This window comes from Accipiter gentilis, chromosome 9 (assembly GCF_929443795.1).
Source record: "Accipiter gentilis chromosome 9, bAccGen1.1, whole genome shotgun sequence".
NCBI classification, from domain to species: domain Eukaryota; kingdom Metazoa; phylum Chordata; class Aves; order Accipitriformes; family Accipitridae; genus Astur; species Astur gentilis.
The window spans coordinates 9,629,173-9,650,305 of NC_064888.1; the positions used below are offsets into that span (position 1 = coordinate 9,629,173).

General features: G+C 38.6%; 1 protein-coding gene across 3 annotated transcripts in view; it reads left to right on the plus strand.

The window, feature by feature from the left end:
• Nucleotides 1-21,133, plus strand: part of ANK3 (ankyrin 3) — a 385,183-nt gene that overhangs the window by 90,022 nt on the left and 274,028 nt on the right. The window contains exon 1 of one of the 3 annotated variants that reach the window (XM_049809743.1): nt 17,072-17,215. The exons of the other annotated variants lie outside the window; for them this stretch is intronic. Coding sequence (XP_049665700.1) covers nt 17,213-17,215 — 3 coding nt within the window. The 5' untranslated portion in view covers nt 17,072-17,212. Of the gene's footprint in view, nt 1-17,071; nt 17,216-21,133 lie in introns of those variants that run through there. 3 annotated transcript variants of the gene reach the window in all.

Sequence of the window (21,133 nt, forward strand, 5' to 3'; positions counted from 1 at the left end):
GGAAGCCTGGTCCCTTTGACATGGTGGTATCAGCAAAATAATCTGCACAAGCTGCCAGAAAGATGCAAGCTGGAGGGTGTGATTGAAGCCTGACCTTCCAGAGTGAGCTTAAAAGAGTGTATTCAACATAGAGTACAAACATAGAAGGTATCATCCTTATCTGCTCAACTTGGTCCATAATGAAAACTTAACATAAAGCTTGAAAAGAAGAGAGAAAAAAAAAAAATCAGAACTGTATTTACTTGTGTATTCATTGTAATTTATCTGTTTGTTTATTTTGGCTACTGGCTGTTGATTATTTATGTACATTTCAACTACAAGAACTTTGGGGAAATAGTGTTTCAGTATAATATCTAAATATAGACAAGTGGGTTTGCTTGTATTAATATCTACCCAAATAAATGATCTCATTACACACAGATACAGAAATATCCATGATCTGTGATGGAATGCAAGATGTATATTGTTCAGAGTAGCTATTTTATTTATTAAGATACATCTGTAGCAAGAAGGCCTTAATGTGTGAAGAAACCAGGTAACAGAACTCTTTTTATTTCCCTCTCCTTTGCTCTGTATGAAAAAGACATTTCCTTTAGGTTTTGGTTGCCATTAGAAGTCCTTCAACCAATTGCAAAACTGCGTGTTACAGAAACGGAGGAAAATATTTTCAAATATAAATGCTATACCTAAGAGATAGAGACATTTTGGCTATTCTGGTTACTATGGTGAGATCTGTGGAGGATGCCTGTAGCACATGAGTCTCTGTTCTTTAAGCAGACTGTTTTTAATTTCCTAGGATTGTTTACAAGCTGTAATGATATTAATCTATTTGTATCCTCTTTCAGCACTTCCTTCGCTTTGCAGTGCAATCCCCTTAATATAGATTGACTGGAGAAGAACAGATTTGTCCTTCTTGCTGTCTGTCTGAAGTGCCCTGTGTGACTAGAGAGCAAGGCTGTCAGGGGAAGGATGACCTAATATACCGCAGGCAGGAAGCAGCTGATTAGTCTGCCTCGGAGAGATGCCATTACAGGGTGTGACTGGGGTAATATAAATCTGCTAGGAAGGATTTTTTTTCTTGTAGAAATGACCACAGAAACGTGTATAGAAGGAAAAAATAAAATCTGAGTACACGTTCATCAGTGTTTGGTTACTTACTGATATGAGCACATGATAATTCCCTCTACATAACATGATAGGGATCCTCTTTTCTATTCTGGCTTCCCTAAGTCAAATGACACCCCCTCCCCCCCCCCCAACCCCCACCCCCCGTAGAAATGGGGGTTTTTTTTGCAAAGCAGAATAATCCTCACAGCAAACATAACAAGGACCTCAGGATAGTGTGGAAACTCCATGCTTAATCCACTATCTGCTGGTTCAGGACAGAGATTTGAACTGAGAGAAGCTTTTGTCTGGTGACTGGGAGAGGTATGGGTTCAAATCCCTTCACAGAGAGGAAACAGAGTACCTTCCTTTCTCAAATCTTCATGAGTAGGACATGGAGCTATAAGGCCAAAAGGAGACAAGGCAAGAAGAGCATGTCAGTATACCATTATGGTTATTTTTCTAGCTGAATTACTTGACAAATTCAAACTACATCTGTAATACAGCATCTGTAATATATCAGGTTGAAACAGTCTTTTCAAGTAAAGTTTCTGTACGTTGGATAAATAGTTGCATAAATTATTTCTGATGACATGACCTATATGGCATTACTGTCTTTGTGGAAATAAGCGTATTTAATACTACCGAGTTAATGTCATGAAAATCTGATCTTCTCTGAATGCTTCCATGGCACTACTTCCTTCATTCCATAGAAAATTTACAAAAAATTCAGCATTTTGTTTGAGTTGCCAAATGCAGTAATGATATGAAAGTCAACTGAAAATGAAGTATGACTTGTTTATTTGTGGAACAAGAGATTAATCTTCACAACAATTACCTGAGCTTAAATGTCACAGTTTTGAACTAATTAGCTTGCTGTCTTCAGTCTACTAGCACTAACCTGTGCTTGAGAGATTGGGCTTTCAGGTAGAGGTGATAGGGCACAGAGAAATGGAAATATGGCAGATCTTCTAGGAGAACAGAGGAGGGAAATATGGCACCAGAACACAGAAAACCTAAAGTAATAGAATAGGCAGTAGACATTAAGGGTCTGAGAATCAGGGGATTATAGGTGTGACAAGGGGACTCTGATCAGCAAGAGGAAGCTTAGAGCTGATGTGGTAGCAATAAAAACAATCCAGTTTGCAATCAAAACAGAGAGGCAAAGTAGTGGGCAACACCAGAAAAAGTTAAAACGATGAACAAATTTACACCCTATCTACATTAATGTAAAATGTAGGATACTACTTGCTACCTTACAGCTGGGTAACGCATCATGCATAGAGTTTAGTAATTTTCTACCACAGTGTTGTAAAGTTGCTATTGATAAATGTCTCTGTACTGCTGTAGCAAGATGCCCACCACATTTCAATGCGTTTGACTTCAGCTTACACAGCCTGACTGAGACTTCCATGGTAATCAATAGCCAGGACACCTAAATTCTGGTTTTGCTACAATTCTCAGTGGTCCACAATTTTGGGTACCATGCTCAGTCTCTGTACTCTAGGTCTTGGGTAGAGTACTTTTAGAGTTGTTGTAGTACTACTTGTTTCATTGCAGGTCACAAATAAAGCTGGGAATAAACCCAAGAAAGATCAATTTGGAGTCTCATGCTGTAACTTCTGAACCACTCTCACTCATATACACTATAACCAACCAGCAGAGGTGCTCCATGATCGACAGCTTCAAAGGTAGTGCAGAATATTGTAGGTGATGTGTTTCAGAGCTTGTAGTGAAGTTGTTTCCTGTATCTGAGATCTGCATCAAATGCCATTATATGCAGTTTACTGGCCTCAAAGTAAACTGCTACAATACAAACCATACTCATCTTTCCAAAGTATTTAGTCTTTAATAGGGTTGTAAGAGTATATTCTGAAAGCGGTTGATAGAGTATTTTGGTAGTCTAGCAAGAATACAATTTTAATGGTAGCAAGCCCCTTATAATTTAAATGTCACCATGTAGACAGGTATATTTGATGCTGTGAAGTCTGCATTAAACAGGCTGAGCTGGATAAGTGTAAAGGGTAACAGAGTTGAAAGAAAACTGGTGAGGGGGATTTCTGACTGTTGTCTAGCCTAGCTGCAGCAAACCAGAATGAGGCCAGCCACGAAGACCTTTCAAGCACTGATGTGTTCCATAGCATGAGCTATCAAAAACTGGCACCATCTCAGGATTAGCAGCCAAAAAAGCTGCTGCATGAGCTCAGGGCACATTTAGTTACCCTGCTGTATCCCTGTTGTGGCAGGTCAATTCTTTAATTCATACTGCCTGTTTTTGCCCCGTCAGCTTCTCTTGTAGGTTCCACTGGTTATAAGAGAATGGCACTGATGGGATTAAGTCTCGATGTTAGTTGTCTCCCCTCATCGACATCTCAAAAATCAATCTGGAAATGCTAGAGGGGGAGAAGGGAAGAGGGGAAGAAAAGTTAAATGAAAAATGTGGAACTCCTTGAATTGTTCAGTGTACTACTTTGCTTTGTATTTTTTCTTTCACTTTCAGTGGAATTTTCAAGGGAAAAAATAATGTATTTAAACCAACTTTAGGATAATCTATGTCTACTTTTTAGAATGTGTGACTTAATGAGCACATCTGCCTCAGGACCATGGTGAGGGATAACAACATCTTATTTTGCTGCTGAAAAGTAGCAGCAGTGGGAAAAACTGAATATTGAGGAAGTTAGTCTTAGCTCCTGTATTCACGTTTGAATTTATGCAAATGGGCACTTAGGACTGGAAGCTTCTGCATGAAATCATGGATGACAAGTACTTGTTCTGTCCTTTTTAAGACTCTTCATTGTGTATTTGTCATTGAGCTTTATACTGGAAATATAGAAGCATAGCTGATGGTAAACATGTTTATCTGATGAGCTAAATCAATAGCATTCACTTAAACTGGCACACATATGCTAATGAGCATGGGTTGATGCAGATTTTATGTATAGTTTTAAAGATTTTTATGTGACTAATACATATGTATTTTTTTATTTAAAAGAATCAGGTACATTAATGCTGGCAACATTTTGAAAATTACTGGCTTTCTTTGGGGAGGTGTAAGTATGGAAATATGGTAGAGAATGGAAAGAGTAATTTTGTTCTCTCCGACTGGTACATTGTCAGATGTAAAGGCTTCAAACAAGACCCTGCTCATTGGAAACAAAATCTGCTGCTCTCTCTTCACAATGAAGAGCACTTAATGTGAAAACTTTCACACTATGTTGTACTGTATGCCATGAACTTGATATGGGGAGAAACACACTTGATTAACACTTTGCAGTGTTTATGTATTCAGTAACAATTTGCCCATCTTCTCACTTCTCTGCCTTGCTTCTTCCGTTTGCTGCTCTTCAGTATTGCGCACAACTTCAATGCAGTCTTCACATCATGTAACACCTACCTTCAATGTAAAGGTAATGTTTTTTAGTACAGTTCATAGAAGAGATTTGAGAGCTTAAATAGTAACTTGGTCTCTTTCTTCATTTACATGTCTTAAAGTGTGCCATTTATCTGAGAGGCAGGCATTTTAGGTGCAGGAAGCTAATCTTAGCCTTCCTGTTTGGGGAAAAGTGGCTCCTCTCTAGAGACACACGTGGCTTGTGAACAGTCCCCAAGTGGCTGACGTGCCAGAACTTGTAAGCACGTGATGCTGTAGGCGTGATGGCTGCTGAGAAACTGGAGTTACCAACTCTGAATTGCAGACCTTACTGGGTCTCTCCGAGACAGTACTTCCTAACAGTGGAGTGGAAATCTTGGGAAGCATAATCTTTGCGTACCTAAAAACCTCCTCTAAAATTTCTGTTCCTCTTATTTCTCTCAGATGCACTGACTGATTTCTCAGCACTTCAGTATGACGTGGAGAGGGCTGGCATGGTGGCTAGTGCTGCTGTTCTGTCAGCGTGGAGGAATGACTGCCTGTCCTGACTCTGTGGACAAAGGTGGTTCCTGCTTTTACGTGCATTAGTTTTGGAGGGGCCCAGCTGGTTTGCAACCACTTATTCTATGAATTTGAGCTGGGCAGTGCAGGCAAAATTCCAGGAATGTTCTGTGTTAAGGGTATGTCCTCCCTCCCGCTCAATCCCACTGTGCCCCCATGTGGTCTCACTGGGTTTGGGGCTCAAGAACAAGAGGAAGATAGGAGGACCCATAGAATTAGTCAGTTAAGTGCTTTTCTGCTGGTATTTCTGACATGGCTTTGAAAAATCTCAAACCAGTTTCGCAGAAATGTCTGTGCTTATTGTGTCCATGACGGAATAAACTATAGGAATCACAATGGTACACAAGCAGCAGGCTGGTGCCCAGATCCTCTCTTCCTGTCAGTTCCACAAGCCAGTGGCAATTGGGAGTGGGTTTCTAGATCTTTGCTATACGATAGAGTGAGGGGAGATGAGGGATTGATACCACCTCGTACGAGAAGGGCTGTGTTCCTGCCTGAGATGGAAACAGAAAGCATTTTTGTCCCCACTTTCAGTATGTGGGGATAACAGGCAGAGAAAGAATGAAGACTCCCAGCCAGCAGAGGCAAATGCTCATAATAAAGTGGAGGAACATTTCCAATTTGCATTTCAGTTAATTTTCAATCATGTCCAGGCAAAATGAAGGAAGCCCACAAATGACCCAATGGTGAAAAAGCATCTGATGACAATCTAAGCAAGTGAAAAATCCAATTCAGTTTTTGTCACCAGTTATAGCTGAAACTGTTTAATTTGAAAAAGAAATAAAACCTAGCTCTGGCTTATTGCTCAAATAACTTTTGCATTAATTCAGCTGATTTTAACGCCATGTAAAAGGGGGAGGGGTATGGGGGGCACTGTCTCTGTTTACTGTACAGAAACTCTTAGTTCTCTTAATGTGTTTAAATAAGCAATTACACTGTAGGGAAGGAATATGATGGTTTAATGCAAGATGTCTTAGAGCTCCTTCAGTCTTTTTCTTTGTCTCTTGAAGGAGACAAATTGCTGTTTTCTTCACAGGTGGCATTCAGCCAGCCAAAAAGTGCTAATTATTTGTTGTCATGGTTATCTTGTGCATATGTGCCATTCACTGGACAGCCACCATGAAATATTAAACATCAATGCAGGATAGTTCAAGGATGTTTTGGGGAGGAAAGGGTGGTGTGTGTATAGTGAGAAAGCAATCAAGAAAGGGAAGACAGTTTGAAAAATAACAGCCTTCAGTTTGGGTTGCTGTTTTGAGATGTGGAAGAGTCTAAGATGAGAAGTGCCTGTTTAGTACAGTATAATCATGAAATATTTCTCAATAGTAGTGTAGAAGCCACAATTATAATCAGAGCCCTTTTATGCTGCAGTCTGCATGAGGTAAGGACCTGGTCCTTGTCTTCAACCTTTACACCACCTAAACAGTAAGAAATTGGGGAGCAAAATATGTGATCAAGGAGAGCAGAACGACCATGATGGTTCCACGTGTCTCTAAATTTTACCATTTAATTATTTATCTTTTGTATAGAAGACACAAATTTGGAAGGCCTGTTAGGTTGTAGGCAATAATAAGAGTAACAAAAAGGGAAAGTTGGAAAGCGAGTAGGGAGAAAACCCATTCATGGAACTATTAGGGGTCAGGAGGAGCAAATGGTCAACCAGCAGCTGGGAAGTTCTCAGTCCAGTGTAAAGTGACCACCATGGCACTGTTGCTGTCCTGGTATTTTGACAGGCTGAGGACAGCTCTGTTTCCTCCAGAAGGCTGAGGGTTTTGTTAGGGCCTTTGAAGGGAGTCTGTAGGATGGAGGGGTTCACTTGATTTTTTTTTTTTTCCCTCCCCATCTTTTATGCAGCTTCTAGGCAAGTGCCTGCTCCTGCTTACCCAGCAGACCTTGACCTGATCTGCAGAGCCCCTTGGGAGCCTCTGTCCTCTCTGTCACCACTGAGGATGGAAATGGGGGACAGAAAGTTTCCCTGTATTGCTATTGCTGTAGGTTTTCTTATGAAATCTTACATTATCCCTACTTGAATTACATTCTGGCTATAAACTGAAAAGCAAGCTGTTTCACAAGCTGTGATCAGTGAACTGGTAGCTATTAGGAGAATTAAAGTAAGTTTGTTCTTAAAGCAATGACACTTGCTTCTTTACTATAAGTAATGCGATGCCTCGAATTGACTACTGTAACAGTATCCTCATGTATGTATTTGCATGTAAGCCTTTTGCCAGATCTCTCTAGAAGCAATACAGACTGGATTTGGTATATATAACCATACTTCTCGAATATGCTGTGGAGTTTCCCAAAAAGTCTTTGCAACTTTCAGAACAGTGTGAAATGGGGAACTGAATCTGTGGGGCTTAATGGTTTTCCTTAATCTTCACTATGTTCCCATTCTTCTACCCTCAAATAATTCATTTTCTAGAGCTCCCTATGCATGTCTGCACGGAGTTGGGCAGATGGCTGTACGTTCAGTCTGAGCTGGCTGATGAAAACCAGTTGTAGTGTGGAAGTTCCGCAGCCATGTTAGCACAGTGCTGTGTCTGGTAGTCTGGTGTAACTTTTAAGTTAGCTTTCTATTTCAGTATAATTTCAACCAATGGCTTCAAACCATACTTTTGGCAAAATCTTTTTGTAAATGTGCCTGGCAGGCCAAGGAGGTGTGCTCTCTCTTCAGGTGGAGATCACTAAATCTGTGCAGAGCTCTTAATTGACTCACTCAAATAAAAAAATATTTGCTAGTGATACTGCATAGTGAAAAATGTGGTACTTTTTAATGATAGTGCCAATATTTTGAATGTCACTTATAGAATGCTTGTATTGCTGAACTGGAGTTGCTTGCTGTTATTGTACAAAAGTAAGCATAAGTAACAGCCTAAATAACTTAAACTAGATAGCAACCTAGCTGAGAATTGAGAGATGGAAATGCGTAATTACCTGTTAATCTACACAGAATAAATAACATTAAACTGATATATGAAGTACAGAAAATAATAAAATTTCACAGTGATTTTGACGCATGTGGTAATATACATCATTGTTGAAAATAGAAGACCTAGTTAAGTTGGTTTTTGTAGCAGGTTGAAAACACTGGTTTATTTTTAAAGAACTTTTCCAGCAAAGTTATGGTAAAGGTACTCCAAGTGTCAGAAATGAAAATTCTAGTAAATTACACAGCTCTTCCAGAATAGCATTTTTGGTTGCTGTGTTTTCTGCTTCCATCAACAGTAAAGGTCAGTTCTTTGAAAAAACTCTTTAATGGTTTTGTTGGGGTATTTTTGTTTATTTGGTTGGGTTTTTTTGACACGAGCCTTCCCAAAGCAGCTTCCAGTGTCCTCATCTAATATTCTTATTCAGCCTAGTTCATCAGTATTGAATATTACTCTCCCAAGTTTCCTACAGCATCAAAATCAATACTTGCTTTCTCATAGTTTATGAATCCAGGTAACTATGGCAAAATATGGTCAATAAATTATTAGCCCCACTCTTAGTATGCTGCACAGTCGCCTTTGTGTATTTCACAATAGCACAAAAACACCCGTGCTGTATTTTTCATAACATCTAAGCAGGATTTTTGATGCAGATAAGTTTTCTAAGCTGAATTCACCTTTTGGGGTATGTTTGACAGGAAGATTGTTGTACACTTATGTATAGAGATGCCCAAATCCAATTTTGCAAGATCCTTACACTGTTGCCCACCTGAAATTAACCCATGCTTTCTGTCTGATGCCTCTGCAATTGCAACTTCTAAGATGGGTACAGCACCTGCCTGAGCTCCAGCTGGCTTCAGGTATTAGGGCTAATACCTGCAAGCATTTCAGTCTCTTCCAGGATCTGCAAAGCATGCTTAGCTTATCTGAAATTCATAAATTCATAACACACAGAGCTAGGAAGAATCACGGTGATTAAACTCTTCCACAGCATGAGACAGACAATTTCACTCTGATTTCTTTAACCAGATCCATAATTTGTACTCTGACAGAAGTATGTTTTTCAGAAAGGTGTCTGATTTTGCTTTAAAAAACCTCAAAGTACGTATTGTACTTTTTTAATCATTCTTTTCCACTAAATAATTCCCTTAAGTATCAATTGGGTGTTGGTTGGATTTTTTTTATTCTGGCATTAGCGTAATTCATTGCGATGTGCTTGTGCATGCTGTTTAATGAGGTTGACTTGGTATTTATTGAAATAATTGTAGGATATATAATACTTGTGAATGCCAGTTCTATGAGGTAAATTTTGGTACTTCTGGATAAAGTGTCAAGTGTTGTCTTGATGCCAAATAAGGCATGGTACTTCATGGAAAACAATACCTGTGTTGTGACTGAAAGGGTATTTCTTTTCATGAAAGAAGTAGTGGATCAAAAGTAAGCTCTCTGTTATTTTTTTTCAGCTGTGGAATTAGCTGGCATTATACCAAAAGCAATAGAAATTATTTTAGTGAAGAAAGCATTAAAACTACTACAGAGCCACTGTTTTTCTGAAAAATTACTAAGAGAGTGTAGGAGGGAGAATATGCAAAATTTATTCATTTTATCAAATTTTGAACTGTGTTTTGTCTCCGCCTTCTCAGGTGAGTGCTGCTGTCACTATGTGTACCACATGTCCGTGAGTTTCGGAGAATCCTTTATAACCCCCACACTGCATTTTCAATCTTTACCTTTCCAAACTGTCCTTAAAAGAAGCCTAATAAAAAGGCATCAGGTTTCCTCAGGAACCTTTTGGGATTCAGGCCATATATGCACTGATCATGTGGAAGAACTGATCCCAGCAGCAGTTTTATCTTCAGTCTTTCCATTTCAGTCCAACCTTAGCAACTGCCTGCATCTCTTTTTTTAGAGTCCTGGCCTAAAGATACCTAGTCAACAGTGAAAAGAAGAGATAGACTGTGGGTGGGGGATATCTGTGACATGGTCAGATGATGAATTTCTGCTAAAATGCAAATTAATGCTCAGCGCTTTGGGATTTCATTGTGAAATAAATTTTCTTGTGTCCCAATTTCTCATAGTTCTAGCTTGTTAAAACCTTGCATAAACTAAAGTTGGAGCCATCTGCAATCACTAAAAAATTAAACTCCAGGAGATAACCACTACATTCTGTTTCAGTTTGTACATCTGTTATTGCTATGTGCTTTCACAGGATTATTGAGCAGAAAAAGTATTTCACTTTAGCCAAATGGTAAGGACAGCCACTTTTCTATCCTTGTTGCTCACTGTCAATTGGAATGAACGCATTTTCCTCTAAAAAAGCATTTGCTGACTTTTTTTTTTTCCTGCCAAAGTGGTTGAGTGAGTTTCTGTTTTCAGGAATTATTCTGGATTTTCTTGGTTGTGTTGGGTTTTTTTAATTGGCTTGGTTTTTTTTGGTGGGTCTTTTTGCCTTTAGACTGACTACAACACTCATGAGCTACCAGCCTGTTTTCTAGAAGCATAAAAGGTCATGTCAGGTATGGTTAATGGAGCCTGTGCATTTTTCCTTGGCTCTGTGCAAACGTGTTCATATGTGATTAAAAAGAATGTATAGGGTGGATATGTGTTTTAACTGCAGCCTATCTAAACTGTTCAATAGCATAAGAACAGTTAACTATGGATGGAATTTTTTTTTTAAACATCTGCCTCAGTCATTTTCAGTTTAGTTGTTTTTATCTGATTGCGACACATCTGTTTAGAGGGGGGGGGTTTGTTTGGTTGTTGTTTTTTTTTCTTCCAACAGGTGTGGTCAGGAGTGACTTACATGATCCCCAAGTTACTTTCATGAGGTGAATAGTATTCACGCTCTATAGATAACCCTGATCCCAAAAGCAGAATAATTTTTCTTTTCAAAAGAATGCAAGTCTTCCTCTACTGTTGAAAATCATTGTTTCAAAAAAATGTTGTGTTATTTTAAACATTAAAGGGTTTTCTTTTTATGTCTTGCAGTCTTCTAGACATCCCTTATTTCTCAACAGTCCTTGTTTCTTAACAGTGAATTGCAGGGCACAGAAAATGATGTTGGAAAGATGTAGCAGATCTTTTTATAAATTTTGACATGTAAATGGAGCAAAGGGGCATTTCACAATATTAGCATTATTAACTTCTGTATAAAAAATAACTTCCCAGATTTACATTCCTTCACTGACTGCAGATAGTAAAAACTGGAACCATACTGTGTGTGGATGCCATAAAATCAGAAAGAGTGAACAGAAGGAAATGTAACTTATTGGGTAGAAATCAGATCCAAAATCCACTTAATGAATTAAAAGGTTTGTTCAGTTTCATTAAAGTATGTGACAATTTTTATACAAGTGTCAATGCTTCAAGGTCTAGTAGCTGGTTTCTTATAATTTGCCCTGCCAGAGTAAACCCCAGGCCTCTGCTCAGCTTGTTAACTATAGGACAACAGGGCTTGATGCACAGGGATGTGAATTCACTGATTGTTGGTATTTGCAATGATTTATCTTCTGGAACAGAGGTTAATCTTGTTCAGATAAAGGATCTATACTGCCTTTAGGGACTTCAAGTAGGTCTCTATTCATCTGGTGGAATGAGGGAAAAGTTCTTGGGAGTTTGTCATCAGCTCCTGTAGGTGAAGGTGACTATCAGCACTGTCACCAGTTGTGAAACAAGAACCATTGCTCCTTAAAGATGAACTTGAATAGTAAATAGATCATGACTTTTCTGAGGTGTCTGGAGTCTCAGCTGAAGTGCTGATGCAAGCCTCCATTGACACCTGCTTCCCTGCAGACCAGAGAACCTCATATTCTTTTTCAAACTGTTTGGTTAAACATAATGTGTGGAATTATTTGTCTGCTGACAAGAGTATCTTACTGCCTTTAGTGTAATGATTTTTGGGGGTTTCCTGTTTATTGTATGCAAGAGAGAAATCAATTGTTTGGTTTTAGTTGACTTTATAGCAGCAGAAGGTAACAGTATCATCTGGAAAGCAGCACTTAAGACAACAGGGTTATAACTTAAGAGCTGAGTAGAGCTGATGCAAAGTTTGACTGGACATGTATGGAGTGGGGACTGATGATGTGTTTCCCTAAACTGTAGCGTTTTCAATCTGGATTTTTTTTTTTTTTTTTTTTTGCTTGCTCCAGGGAGTATCACCTTTGTCTATGCCAGCATCTGTTTGCCTTGCAGAAAGTCCTAATTTTCAGAATCCTACACATTTTCAGGGAAGGTATCATACATGGCATTGTTTTGACTTTTGGATGCAACACTTAAACAGAGCTCAAAGTTGTGCTGGTCCTTCACTGAACATTGATAAGATGCTTTGTCACTTGACCAGACTTTTTCATGCTGCCTTTACATTATATTCAAAACCTTGCTCAATTCCATTCTTCCCACCTCATACCCTACCCTCGTCTACAGAAATTGCTTACTCTAGGTTCAAAGCCTGTAAACTATTTTGTTCTTGTTCGTACTTGTTCTCCCACATTTCTTTTTAATCTGATGCTTTTCTCCTTACTTCTATTCTGACTAGTGCTTCTTTTCTTTCCACTCCTTAAATAACTGTGCTTTCCCTATCCAGGTGTAGCTTTTCTTGCCTTCTTAATACCACCACATTATAAAATATTGGGTCAGTCTTAAATGGGGGGAAAAAGTAATGTGCTCCTTCTTCATACCAATCCTCCACTAACCTTGACTGTGCTTTGAGAAGTCTTCCTTCTCCTTTCCTTCTCTTATGGTCTCTTGGCTTGGCTTTTCATACTGCAGAGTTCTAAAATCTGTCACTTTCTGTTCACTTCTGCTGATGTAAAGTTGGCTTATGCCATGGTTTCCTCTTGGCTAGGTTTGTTGTAAGCTCATCCCTCTTCTGTCAGCTCTGACTACCTTTTTTTTCCCCCAGACTTGCCGGGTGTTTGGCATGTGCTTTTGCCATGCTGCTCTTTTCATCTCTGTCTTTCTGCATGAAGTTAAATATACTGTATCCTGATTTCTAAGATTTTTGCCCAGCTCAGTCACTGCCTCCATCCCATTCTCTATCTATTCAGCCAATGCAATATCTTTGAGTCTGCTTTTCACACCTTTAGAGACCTTAGCAGAAGTCTCCCGTGTAACTTTTAGCTGATTAGGTTTTGCTTTTTTCCTCTTAAACTTGCCTGGCTGTAGTTCAGAACAGGGGCCAGCTCTTCTGGTTTCTCCCCTCATCTCCTTTACAGAACTTATTCAGGCAGGTAGAAGTGTATGAGAAACTTGGTGTAATTTTTCACTGTTGTCTTTCTGTGGAAAATTGGGCATTGGAAAGCAAATGAAAATTCTTGGTTTGTGTTGTGGGAATCATGCTCATTTATCCTGTGGTAACTTGTTTGCAGCTAAGAAATAAATCTGAGCCCCTTGGTGTTTATAATTCCCTACCAGACTTGCAATGAAGTTTGTTCCCTGGAAATGAAGCAGTTGCAAATAACTTCATTACTAGTCCCTTTCATGTAAAATGTAAGGTCTCGACAAATTTCTCTTTGAATTAATTAGTACATGTTCTTCCATCCTTCAGAACATCTTTTGACAATAGTCCATTTGTCTGTGGGGTTTTTTTTCTAAATAATGCTTCTGGTTTCCTCAGATAGAAGAACTTTGGTAGCAAAGAACAACTTCCCATTCATAACTCTTTGTAGGAATGGCACAAGCACTTGGTCTTAAACACTAAAGAAATGTTGTGCCGTAATTTGTCCAGGTAGCTATTCTCTCCAGTCTAATGACATACTGCAAAAATTGTCCATGAAAGGAAGATTCCTTGTGCCGGAGGCCTTGCTTCACATTTCTTCTTTATGTTACTCTGTGGATAAAATCAATTCTGAAAAAGGCCTTTGCCCTCATCTTCTAATAGCCTGATGTCCTTCAGCACAGCTGCTGCTATTGTGTTTTTCTTTTTTGTGCTTCAGCCTTCCTTACTCTTATTGCCTCTCCAAATGGGCATAGGGAATATATGTGCACCTTGTCCTTTTCTTAGCTATTGCTGTTGATTGTAAGGTCTTGGGTCAGGTCTGCTATTGTTTTGCAGAAATACCTGCAAAATTGCTACTGGCGACCTTGTGTACCTTGAGGCCAATCTTGCAAAAGCCCTTAGCCGTTGCTTTTGCCCAGCTGAGACCTTTTGTGGGATCTCTTCAAAGGCTTGGTGGCTGATGGCTGTCCCCATTCCTCTCAACCTACTCAGATCTTTCGTGATCAGCAGCTGTGGAAGCTTTCAGATGAGCTGTTAAACAGAGACCAACTCTGTGTATTGCCACTGGGACTCCAAACAGAAAGTAGTTTTCAAGAAAAGGGAGGAAATGACCTCATGAGATGCTGGTTGCCCCATCAGCTGAAGAGATGCCTTGTTCACTAACAGGCTGTTAAATAATTTTCTCACATAAGGATGGGCCTCTGTCCTGGTTTCAGCTGGGATAGAGCTAACTGTCTTCCTAGTAGCTGGTACAGTGCTATGTTTTGAGTTCAGTATGAGAAGAATGTTGATAACACACTGATGTTTTCAGTTGGTGCTCAGTATTGTTTAGACTATAGTCAAGGATTTTTCAGCTTCTCATGCCCAGCCAGGGCACAAGAAGTTGGCACAGGACACAACCAAGGCACCTGACCCAAACTGGCCAATGGTGTATTCCATACCATGGGACGTCCCATCTAGTTTAGGAACTGGGAAGTGGGGGGGGCAGGGAATCGCTGCTCGGGGACTGGCGGGGTGTCGGTCGGCAGGTGGTGAGCAATTGCCCTGTGCACCATTTGTACATTCCAATCCTTTTATTACTACTGTTGTCATTTTATTAGTGTTATCATTATCGTTATTAGTTTCTTCTCTTCTGTTCTATTAAACCGTTCTTATCTCAACCCAGGAGTTTTACTTTTTTTCCCCGATTTCCTCCCCCATCCCACTGGATGGGGGAAGTGAGTCAGCGGCTGCGTGGTGCTTAGTTGCTGGCTGGGGTTAAACCACGACAGCCTCCTAATGCTCAACACCTGCAACCAAAAAACAGTTAAAGACAGAGTGTATCTACTCAGAATTGGATTCCTGGCTTGGCACCTAAGCATTATAAAGCAGTTTAACTCCAGGTATGCTGTGTATCTGGAGGCTACATACCCTGTGTTGGTAGAGGTTGAATGAGATAATCTGATAGGTCACTGTGTCTGCATGACACAATACAACATTACTGATGCATCAGAATTCTCTGTGTAAGTTCTCTTAGAGGCAAGGCAGCTGAAAAGTAGACTGTACTAAACTCAGGGTTTGTGTGATGTACCTAGGCTGTTTCTGACACTCAGGTTAGCTTACACACATCTTCTTTTCTTATTTTCGTCATGCAGTGTGAACTGTGTATAATGAGTCCCTTTTCAACCAGACATAGTTGTAGCTCTAATTAAAAACCTGTAAATAATACATTCCAAGACAGTAAAACTCTGTACTTAGCCGAACCACGACATTGTAAGATTCTTTTTATGTAGTGAAATGTTTAGACACCTGCAAAGCTGCTTCCAGTTTTAAAATTGAAATATGCATTTATTCAAATAAAAATGATAAAATTGTGTACACTTGTGACATGTATTTGTGTCTCCTTACAAAGGTGTCTATATGACTAATGTGTTTACTTATATATTTCCTGAATATTTTCTCTGTTAAGAGATTGTAGGAGGCTTTAAAATTAATTTTGACCTTATCAGTATGACACTGACATTAGTTAGCAGCATGAGATTTTCTTATGGTTTGGTTGTGTTTACTTCATTGGTGAATCTAGGCCTGCTGTTATCTAACATCTGCACTCTGAATAACTGAGGGAAAGCATCCATGCTTTGTATTGAAATATATTTTAAAACTAGAATTCATTTGATTTGCAGAGAGAACTCTTAATTCTTTCCACAATATGTCCTGGAGAATGATTAATTTTCTCTGTAAAATATTATAATGTTATATAAATACAGAGGAAACTAAGATATAAATAAGCTTGCTGTGTAGCTACTCAATAATAATTTTTAAATAATTCTAATACTTCTTTATAAAAGAAAATACCTGCTGTTTTTACAAATGAGTTACAAAGAAAATTGCTGAAGTAATTAAAAATTATATTTAATAAGCAATCATGAATGATGAATTGTTATTCTTGGAGAGATGTAATTAAATAATATATGAACTGGTTACTCAGAACAGCTGACAGCAGGTTACTCTTTCTAGGTTTTCACTTGCTATTTATTGTCTTATGAAATAAAATGCATGGGCGACCTAAATTTAATAAATTTATGCTTGTATTGTAGGCTAAGCAGAAATAAGTAACCATATAAAGTCATTATAATAAATCTTTAAAATATAAGAGAATAAATTCTCATTTTCTCTGATGCCTGATGAGTCCAAATGAGTACCTTGTATTACTAAGAAGTCTGTGTGAACACTGCACTGTTGTTAATTGAGATTTTCTTTGTAAAATCTATCGAATTGGAAACAGTTTTTAATAAGCTATTCAGTTATTTTCTTGTAACTAATGCACAGATCTGATTCTTATTCCCAACATTTGTGGCTGTAGTATGTTAAGAAAGGCAATGGATGCTTATTTCATCACCCATAGGATGTCTATTTTCTTGCACGGTGAATGTTGTAAGTGCAAACTGCTTTGAGACTGAAATCGGGAGTGGGGTTTACTGCTTCTATTTGTGGCTCCTTTGAGCAGCCAGTTGCCTAGGAGATCACTGGCAAAACCCCAGCAACTACTTGCACCACGTTAGCCTATAAAGTAAGCACTGCAACAGATCTAGTGACAATCATTAGACACTTCCTGAGAAAACACCCTGGAGGTTTTAGAAGGGTTTATATTTCCACCACCTGTTTCATTGTCACATCTGCTCTTCAGCAAACAGAAAGGGAAATGTTTCTGATCTCTGGATAAATATAATATTTGCTTCTTTCCCCAATATAACCAATCAATGTCTGTTAAAAAAAACATTTCTTTTCCTGCCTCATGTAATCCTTCTTTGTGTCAGAGGTAATTAGCAGCTATCTAATAAGATTAGCTAACTTCTGTGATTAGTGAGCTCAAACCCTGTGCTTTTCCTTTTGCAGGTAAGTGAATGTGGCACTGAGCATCCCTATCTACATTATTATCACTTTCTTTGGCTCTTATTTCTGATGCCAATTTATGGAATGAAAACAATAAAGGCAATAGGAGAATATTGACATGCAGGTACTGTGGATGCTATTGGAGTATATATTCTGAGGAGGATGGTAAGTGGGATGTTTTCCATCTTCGCATACATCATGACAGCATTTTTATTAATTTGCCGCTGACATCTAGCAGCAGCCTGTTGTGCTCTTGGAAACCAGCTCTATGTGGCATTGCTGAAAGGAGGATGAAATGGGAGCTGCTTTGTTGGATTGGTGGATACTAGTTTTCTGCAGAATTTTTTTCCTGGATTGCAGGACATGCTTCTCTCTGAAAGGTTACTAACATTTTCCGTTGGATTTGGATGTTTCAGTTTGGAAACCAGATACCGTTTGAAGAGATTTTCCAGGGTGGTGTAATTAAACATTAACTGTCAAACTGGGAAGAGATGTTCCAGGGTGGTGCAATTAACCATAGATTATCAAACTAGAAGGAGAGATACACAACCAGAAATGGCTATTGTGTACCCTGCTAAAAATGATGGGAGTTTTCAGCTGAGCATGTATCAAGAAAATATTCTTAGACCACTCAAAGGCTTTGTGATTAAATCTAATTTGAACAAGAATAATTGCATTACTTTTTATAAATTGGAAATTAGTCAGGTTTTACAGGTACTTAATTGTGCTCCAGGACTTGCACAATGCAGGCGAGATTTTTGGTGGAATGGAAATACAACACTGTGAACTGATGTTTAAAGGAAAAATAAGAGAATGAGCTTATTTATCGCAGTGTTAGGGCAGATAGAGTTCCAAGTGAGCTCAGTATTATGCTGCATTTTCAGAGAAGGCAAAAATGTATTTTACTTTCTACAGCAGCACTTATTCATAGTCTAACATATAAATGCCTTTGAGCAGGTCTACTTAAATCTTTGTAAACAAGGGCTGTTACCAGGATGGTGTTTCAAATGCCATGTTTTACATTAAGTATCTCTAGAAGCATTAATATTGAGTGAATACTTTTAAAAGGTAATGTCCCCTTCAGTCCTTGCTTTGCTCACAGGTATTCTAAGGTGTTTCAAAATACTTTCAAAGGGACAAATTACTCCTCCTCCTCTAGGGATACAAATTCCTAGCTCCTCATTGCCTTTCACACTTGCAGGGGTCCCAAAAGCCAGTCTGCCCAGTACTGTGATGCTTTCTCCACAGTCTAGTGGCAATGGCAAATGAGGAGCATTCCTGGTATATTCAGAAGGTTAAAAGAAACTCCTGTAATGTTGATACGCTAGTGTCTGTCACGATGTTGCTTAGCCTTAACAGTCACAGCTGCACATACCCATATTTCTATGAATTAAGTGAGCAGAGGTTTATCCCTTAAAGGAGAATTTTGATGATGGGAAGAGTCAGTGAGATTTGCTGCATGGAACTACTAGTTAATTCAGTGCAACCTGTTTTCTGATTAAACAGTTCATTCTGGGAGAGTGCCAAAACTGTTTCCTACCCTTAGAGCATAAAACCCCATGAATTCTTGGGCTTTCTCTTCATGAATGAATTTCATCACTTGTTGTAACATCTTCTGCCATCTTTAACATATGGCAAAATAGCTGAAAACCTGTTTACAACATTAGTTAAAACTACTTACATAACCATTTCCCAGAGTCTTTATGGGAAATAAAATACTAGACTATCAAATATAACATACAGTAGATTATAAAGTAAGAAGTATAGGCACTAAATACCTGAGTTCATTGTCCCTGAACCCCATACTGCAATTCTCATGGTATAATTATTTATTCATAACCCTATTGTTTTATAGAATGATTTTTTCCTGCTGTCTATGTACATATGTATGTATGTGTGAATATATTCGTATAATATAGTTTTTTCTGTACAAATGTGGGTTTTAAACCATCCTTTGGGATATACTTGAAATAATATTTATAGTACCAGAATATTTAATCATATAATCTGCATCTGTTGAATAGGTGGTTTACATTACATGGTAGGTTATGGTATTCACTATTATGATCTCTCCTTGTTTAAAACTAGCATGATTCACAAAATGCTATAAAATGTCTGGGGTCTTCTTTTTAGTACTGCTTACATGCACAAGTAATTTCTGTGAGAGGATTATGAGAACAGTAAAGCTTTGGAGACTGACTGTGGCTGACTGTAAAAATCCATTTTTTCACTTTTGTAAAGTTACCTTGATTTTTTTTCTGAAGCTTGGATTGTTCTCACTTATTTAATATTTTGAGGGGGAGTGAGTGGAAGGGAGAAAAAAGGGAACAAGAGGCCCCAGACATAACTGGGGACAATTCTTTTCCTGCCCTCTCCTGTGAGATGTCAAATCAAGCTGTTTTGTTGTCATTTGACATGTACATGAGGCCAAGGCGAGGATTTGTAATGAAACATGGCCTATGAGGCTATCAAGTGTGTTGAGACCATCCAGCTGGAAACACCTGATGGAGTGAGAGAGTCTGAAAGTAATTTTGAGATGGAAACTAGCTGGCTTGATCAACAGAAACAAAACTGAGGTAGTGCTGAAAGGCAGAGAAGCAACTGGAAAAGATGGTGGAGACTGTAGTGAGATCCAGCCTGACAGAGCATCTTTGTTACTCAGGTACCATCATCTGTGTCTGTCTGCTCAGGCTAATATGGCTGTTTTACAAGCTGCAGGGAGTTGTACCTCAGGCTTATTTCAGTAACTTGCATTCGTGAGCATCATTGCTTCACCTGTCAAACTGTCACATTTGAAATCCAAGTTGTCACAATGTCTTAAAAAGCACCCTGCCTTTCTTATTAGGACATTGCAAAGTGGTAAATGACTTGAACAAAACTTTATACTGGGCTGTCCTAACTTTCAGTGAATCTCCTGGATGGACGTACTACTGGCTTTGTTCTATAGAAGGAAACCTTTAGCTCCCTCAGGAAACTTCTTCCACTCTCCCCAGCAGCAAGCATAATTAGTTGTGCTCATCAGAAACAACTGAATCAAGAACTTCCAGAATAATGAAGATGGGAAACTTGCGTGAATGCCCTGGCTCTTCTAGGTTGCATTTCTTTTGGCTGAATGGCTAAGTCATATACTCTCCTGCAGCTTTTAATGATGAGGACTGTCTGACTTGATGTTGTGAGGACTTGATTTCTCTGTATTAATTTTGCAAAGCTCCTGTAAACACTGGGGCCGAATTATTAAAGAATACTAGCAAGTTAAAGATTTATTGGCATTCTTGTTGGATGACCTTATGACATGCAGGTAGTTCTAAAACTGCAAGGAGTTCCTCCCAAAGAAGGCCTAAAATGGCTTCGTATCACTTCAGCATCGCAGTTTTCCCGTCTTGTCTCCTATTCTGTAGCCAAAGGTGTTTGGGGAATCTGTAAGTGTCAGGAGGTGTGGATTACATACTGATCGGTAACCCCAGTTTCCCAAAGTAGCTGAGTTATTAATATGGATAAATTAAACCCTCTTGTTTTGAACTGCTGTGCAACAGGTACACTGTAACAAGTTAAAATTGATAAATATATTTAATATTTTCTTGATCTATTCCTTGGTTACCTCTAGAACAGTGCTAATGATTCTTGGAAATAAGCCTTCTGATAATCTGCTCTAGTCATGGTAACTTGGCATGCAACTTTGTCCTTATGACTTTATATACAGAAGTGCACTTGAAATACATCTATTTAGTACTAAATATATGATCAAACATACTACTTAGATTTGAAATGAGTCTCTATTCATCCTCTTTGGCTTATTTTATGCTTGTGAAAAGTGTTCATTTATTAGCTTAGCTTTAAGGTTTACTAATTAACTTGTGCTTAGTAGAAGCTACTATTTGCATTAAGGATTGTAAATGAGCATTTATTTTTGAGACTCCACCTGCTCTTTATTATGTTCATATTCTAGTCATATGGGTGCAGAGTGCTATTTGTGAATGATAACTGTATATTAGCTACCCATTAACTACTTTGCACTTGAACTTACCATTTTATATTCAGAAGTCTATTTTTTAAGTATACTTATCTGATAACATGCACAAACCC